The 6,859-nt window shown below is 37.0% G+C and overlaps 1 protein-coding gene across 1 annotated transcript; it reads right to left on the bottom strand.

Annotated features, from left to right (window-relative positions):
• Window positions 1-3,914: 3,914 nt before the first annotated feature.
• Window positions 3,915-5,758, bottom strand: LOC145036651 (germacrene A hydroxylase-like). Its single transcript, XM_078985116.1, has 2 exons — window positions 4,844-5,758; window positions 3,915-4,758 (listed from the first exon to the last, which is right to left on the bottom strand). Exons 1-2 carry the CDS (start codon window positions 5,705-5,707, stop codon window positions 4,141-4,143), a joined length of 1,482 nt encoding a protein of 493 aa, XP_078841242.1. The 5' UTR covers window positions 5,708-5,758; the 3' UTR covers window positions 3,915-4,140.
• Window positions 5,759-6,859: the final 1,101 nt, after the last annotated feature.

Here is a 6,859-nt window from a genome sequence, read left to right as displayed (position 1 = left end):
TAACCGCACGCACTCCACTAACTACTATAAAGTATACTATGCAATTTATGGGTTAGCATACAAATTCACATAGTTCTTAAAGTAACTAGGCCTGTGTTTAGTTGTGGAAAAACAATTTTCATTTTCCGTTTTTCATTTTCATTTTTTGTTTTTCGTTTTCAGTTTTCATTGGAATTTTTAAAAAACACGTTTAGTTAAAATTATTCATTATCTATTTTCAGTTTTAGAAAATTAGAAAACGCATGTAGACGTGTATATTTCTATTGATTTTCATTTTTAGAAATCGGTAGCGGTGGTAGGGTGGGAGTGGGGGCAGTGATGGTGATGACAGGAAATGGTGGTGGTGGTGGTGATTACGGCGGCAGTGGTGGGGTAATGGTGATGGTAGGTCGGTGATTGTGGCAATGGTGTTGGGTGGGTGGGTGTGATTATGTGTGTGCATTACAAGGGTGGGTATGGGTATGTGTGTGTGTGTGAGTGTGTTGTGGGGGTGGGTATGGGTGTGTGTGTGTGTGTTTGTATGTATGTATGTGTGTGTGGGTGTGGATGGGTGTTTGTGTGTGTATGGGTGGGTGTGTGTGCATATGTGGGTGGGTGTTTGTGTATGTATGTATGGGTATATGTGTGTGTGTGTGTTTGGGGGTTTGGGGGGTTGTAGGTGTGAGTGGGGGGTAGGGTGGGTGTCTGTTTATGGGTGTGTGTATGTGTGTGTTTTTGGGGGTAAGGCTAGGTGTGGCTGTATGTTTGTGTATGTGTTTGTGGATATATATATATATATATATATATATATATATATATATATATATATATATATGTGTGTGTGTGTGTGGGGGGGGGGGGTGTAGGTGTGTGTGTTTGTGTGTGTGTGTGTATGTGGGGGATGGGCTTAAGAGTGAGTGGGTGTGGGTAGGTAGGGATGTGGTAGGTTAGGGTGTTAAGGTGAGGGTAGGTAGAGGTTGGAATTAGAAAAATGTGGAAAACCATAATTATTGGTTTTCCAAAAAATTTCAACTTCTTTTAAAATTCCAAAGAAGTTGAAATTTTTTGGAAAACCAATAATTATGGTTTTCCACATTTTTCTAATTCCAACCTCTACCTACCCTCACCTTAACACCCTAACCTACCACATCCCTACCTACCCACACCCACTCACTCTTAAGCCCATCCCCCACATACACACACACACAAACACACACCTACACCCACCCACCCACCCACACACACACACACACATATATATATATATATATATATATATATATATATATATATATATATATCCACAAACACATACACAAACATACAGCCACACCTAGCCCTACCCCCAAAAACACACACATACACACACCCATAAACAGACACCCACCCTACCCCCCACTCACACCTACAACCCCCCAAACCCCCAAACACACACACACACATACACCCATACATACATACACAAACACCCACCCACATATGCACACACACCCACCCATACACACACAAACACCCATCCACACCCACACACACATACATACATACAAACACACACACACACCCATACCCACCCCCACAACACACTCACACAAATTTTCCATAAAAAAATTTAGAAAAATAGACCAACTAAACGCGTTTTCAAAATTCTCATTTTTTTTGAAATTTTTTCCGAAAAACGACTCATTTTTCTGCAACTAAACGCACCCTAAGATTGCAATTTTAATAAAAATGTGTAGTTACTTTAATAGCATTATACTTTTAATGAGAATTAATTTGTCCTATCAAACCTGTTCGGCTAACGACCCTCCACCATACAAAAGAGCAGTAGATAAGAATTGATACCCAATGACGGTTATTTTATAGGTCATTTCCTTAAACTCTCCTTATAGTATGACTTCGTGAATGAAGCGTACTAGCGGTTTGACTGACTTAGTCTTATACATATAATAATTATTGAACTTTTAATTTTACATATAATGTAAGGTGCATTTTAAAATGTTTTCAAAATACTAGGTTTATATTCAAATTTTGAAAATTAAATAATTAATTTAAATTTAAAAATAAACCAAAAGATTTAATAATTATCTATTAATTAACATTTAATTAATTATATTAAATCAAATAAGGATTATCTAATCAAATTAATCAATTAATTTAATCTTAATCCTTATATCCCTAAATTTTCGAAAATAGATATATGATTTATCTAATTTTAATTATCCTTTTTAAGGCAAGTTAAAAGATAATTACCAAAACTAAAAAAGATCCCTAACCTACCATTTTTAAAATCTTGCTTGGGGAGGAAGGTAAGTGATTCAAATCCTTACCTTAATTTTGAATTTCTTGGGGAGGAGGGTTAGGTTTCAAAACCTTAACCCTAATTTCGAAACTTAGGGGGCAAGATACCGTAATCCAATTTCGAAATCTATAGCCTTATAGGGTTTAATTAATTTCTATAAACCTAATTTGATCAAATTTAACAATTATAGCAAATTCAACAGAAAACAAACCTAATGCTCTGATACTACTGATGGGATTTAGGCATAACAAAACAAACTTAAAACTCTTAAGTGTACATGCAATCTAAAACAAGATCTATGTTTTCATTATTGAACCTATAACTATTAACATCAAAATAAGAACCCTATGAACCCTAGGTAATTTTAGAAAATTACTAAAAAATGTTTAGGGTTACATACCTTTTAGTTGTTACCGTAAACAACTAGAAATCTTCGATCTTTTGGAAGGAAACACCATAAGCGTCGTGTCTCTAATGGTTCACACCAAAGCTAGCACGAGGAAAACTATAGAGAGAGGAGAAGAGAACCAAGATTTCGTCCAATGCTTGTATAGGGAAGGGATTGCCGAAATCAATGGCTAAGGAGACCTTTATATAGCCAAGGAATCTTGGGGCAAAAGCTATGGTTTATGGGATAAGCCCTAGATTCCCTCGCTTGGTGACCATGCAGCTCAATCTCTTATCCAAAGGGTCTTGGACGAAAATTCTAGGCTTCTCTAGAAGTTTTCATCCACCTCATCTAATAAGGTTCTAGAGCCTTCATTCTTCAATTTTTCATAAATAACCAAACAGTCCCTGTACTTTTAATTAACCTAATTAATCCAAAATTTAATTCTAATTAATTTCTAAGTAATTATTAATAATATGATTTCTAATTAATATATTATTTTCAAAATTCATTAATAAACCATTAGTTTATTATTCACATAATAAATCATTCTCTATCATCATATCCAATTGCTAGGTTTGAGGGCAACCTAAAATGATTGTGCTACTATCAGTATAAATATATACCAATTTTAGTTTAACCTTATACATCTAATCCAACAATCAACACTGTCAACATTGTTATCAATGACACCTGCGACATTGTTATCAGTGACAAGAATATACCAATGACTCATAGTGGTTTTAGCGGCGGCTTTGGATTCTTAGCGATGTCATTAATAGCGGCGAATTTAGATCATTAGCTACACAACAATTGTGGCGACCAACTAGCGGTGACTTTTAATATCTTTTGCGATGTCAAATGTCGATGCTAATGCTCTTAATCCTTGTAGTGGATGAGCTAAAAGAAACAGTTTTTTGAAAAAGTTTTGTTTTACCGCCGGATAAACTAATAAATATTTTTTACAGAAAAACATAACTTGTTTTTAAATAAGCAATCCCGAACACCCTAAGTCTCATTAACAAAATGATAGAGTACATATGACAACGTCAAAGAGACACGATCAAAACAACCTCCATGTTCACTAACACAAAACCTTTCATCAAAACAAAAGTATACAACAAAGTACAGTACCCAAACCTTCATCATCTCAAAAATAATTTCTCTATACTTAGAAAAACTTCCAGTAATAATTCTAACTCTATATCCTTTTCTTTATAATGGCTAAAGACTGAATTCTACTTGATAGAATTTAAAGTCAAACATCTTTGGCTATTTATTGATTTGAAATACAAAATAGAATTTTGAGCGAACAAAAACATCAAACAGGTGGCCAACAAGCCATGACGACATACATATATGTATAACAAAACCTTAACAAAAACATAGAAGTAAGCTTCCTGGACATTATATGCCAACTTGACCCTTCAATCGACTCGACTGAATATTATTCATGCAGCTTCATTAAGCCCCATCAATTAGCGAACTTGTGTGGCTTCATTACCACATATAACTCGTTCTTTCTTTGAACCGATGCTCCAAAGAGCTCAACCATGTCAAGATCATCACCCTTTGCACCATTTGGAAGTTCCCAATCAAAGTAGTAGAGCATATGAGCTAATGGAACCTCAACATTAGCTATACCAAGAACAGCTGCAGGACACATCCTTCTTCCGGCTCCAAATGGAAGATACTCAAATTCTGATCCCAACACGTTTGTGGGGTTGTCCCTAAACCTCTCTGGTACGAAGCTATCAGGGTTCGCCCAATATTGAGGATCCCTATTGATTGCCCAACCATTGACCATAAGTTTTGTCCCAACGGGTATATCATATCCTCCCAGTTTGCATGCCTCCCTACATTCTCTAGGGAACAACAACGGAAGTGGAAGATGCATCCTCAAGGTTTCTCGCACCACTAGCTTCAAGTAGTCAAGATCCTGAATGTCTGCCTCTTCAAATCTTTCTTTTCCTTTAAGAGCTTCCCTGAGTTCGGTTTGAGCTTTCTTCAGCACCCTTGGGTTCCTTATCAGTTCTGAAACTGCCCATTCTAATGTTGCTGAAGATGTATCAGTCCCCCCTCCAAACATATCCTGGATCATTTCATATTAATTATGAGTAAGTTTAGCATTAAAGTACTTATGAAATCACTTTTGTCCCCCAAAAAGGTTAACTCACCAAAGTTACTGCTTTAACATTCTTTGTCGTCAACATGAATTCGCCGCTAGCTTGGAGCCTTAATAAGACATCGAGAAGAGACTCCACCTCATTAGATTCTTTATGTTGCCCAGGGTGTTGGGTGATAACGTCGCTAAGGATCTTGTCGAGTCTCTTGTGTATGCTCTCGAGCTTCTGCCTCTTGCCAGTGAGTGTGTGGATTATTTTCTTGGATGGAAACACATCGGCAACATCAAACCCTCCTGTTAGGTGAAACAACTCTTTCACAATATCTATAAACTCTTCTTGGTCTTTGCATCCTTTACCAAATGATGTTCTACATACTATCCTAGCAATTGTATCGAAAATCATTTGTGAAAGATTAACTGGCGAACCAGCTGACTGACGAAGGGTTTTGACAAGATTATAGCACTCGTCCTCACGAATATAATGAAACGACTTTACTTTTTTGACACTCATTAGTTCCAAGGTCATAAGTTTTCGTAGTTGTCTCCAGTAATCACCATAGGGAGACCATACGACGTCGGTGTTTTGGTATGCGACAATCTCAGTGGTTAAAACCACTGGTCTATCGGCGAAGGCGATATCATGAGTGGTTAAGACCTCTTTAGCCCAGCGTGGATCGGAGATAATGATGGTAGAAAGCTCTCCGAGTTGTAGATGCATGAGAGGTCCATATTTCCTGGCCAAGTCGCGGAGACCATGGTGAGGCAGGGAACCTATCAAATGGTGCATGTGTCCGATTATTGGGAGTCTCCATGGCTCTGGGGGAAGGTTTTGTTTTGATTTGGAAGGGCTGAATAGTTTACGGATGAGGAAGAGAAAAAGAGCAAAGGAAAGGAAGGTAGTGAGAGAGACTTCCATGGTTGAAGATGGAGAAAGTATTTGAGTTTTGGGTGGTGTTTAAAGGGTGAAGTTGAGTTCCTTATATGTGATGAAGTTCACTTGAGGACAGTCTCACTGGATAATAACAATTGACTCGAGTCCACGATTCCCAAAGAAGAAAGGAAAAACAGATTAATTGATTAAACAGTCTTCGTTTTTTTAATTTTATTTTATGTTTATTATTTTAATAAAATAAGCTTACATTATCATTTAGTACGGGTTAATAACATAAAAGATATTAGTTTTACACTTAACAAAACTGCACAAATGGTTCGTGATTTTGAAAATTGTCCCTTTGGTTCAAAAATATTTGGACTAGCACCAGAGATCCAAATTTTTGATTTTGTTGCGAGTTTGGTCTAATTTACATTAAACATTTTCATAATGATGAATTTACCCTTATTTTTTCTTTTTCAATTTTTTTATTATTTAAATATTTTTCTGATTAAAAGAAAAATAAAAAGAAAATTTTCCTTTTATATTTTGTTTTTTATAACATAAAAAAATAGAAAATGAAAATGCAAACTCTCTCTCTCTCTCTCTCACACACACACACACACAAAAGTTGCTCATCTCCTTCACCACCAGCCACCACCACCGGAGATGGAGGCTTCCAACGAAGCAGGTTCCGATGTTTGAGGCTAGGGTTTCGAGCAACATATATATGAGAAAGGGGCGAAGGGAGAAGGACGAACTGAGAGGATAGATGAATTGAATTGGGTTTGCTAGATGCTCAGTAGATCTTAAAGATGAACAAGAAACCCTCTAATAATGACGCCCTTTTCTCAGATCAACGCCATGTTTTTCAAGTTCCTTAGGATCCAGATTAAAACCCTAGATGCTCCGTAGATCTTAAATATGAAAACCCTAGTTCCAGATGTGAAGGGTGACGGCGCAAGGGTTTTCACGAAGCTAGGGTAAGGGTTTCTATCGGCAGCGATGACGAAGTAAATCAGAAGATTGACGACACAGCTGAACTAGACCTCATCGATGGAGGTTTGGTCACACACCGCTCGTTTCTCTTCTTCTCCGACGAGGTGTCAACGTAGCAAAATCTATAGCGCCTCCACCCTTCTAGTTTTCCGAAACCCTAAGTTTTTAGATCTTTTTTCACCCTATTTTTCTCTCCTT

Source organism: Lactuca saligna, chromosome 3 (genome assembly GCF_052625555.1).
Source record: "Lactuca saligna cultivar CGN05327 chromosome 3, ASM5262555v1, whole genome shotgun sequence".
Taxonomy (NCBI): Eukaryota; Viridiplantae; Streptophyta; class Magnoliopsida; order Asterales; family Asteraceae; genus Lactuca; species Lactuca saligna.
The sequence above is the reverse complement of the archived record's forward strand: the minus strand, read 5'-3'. Positions and strand labels throughout refer to the sequence as shown.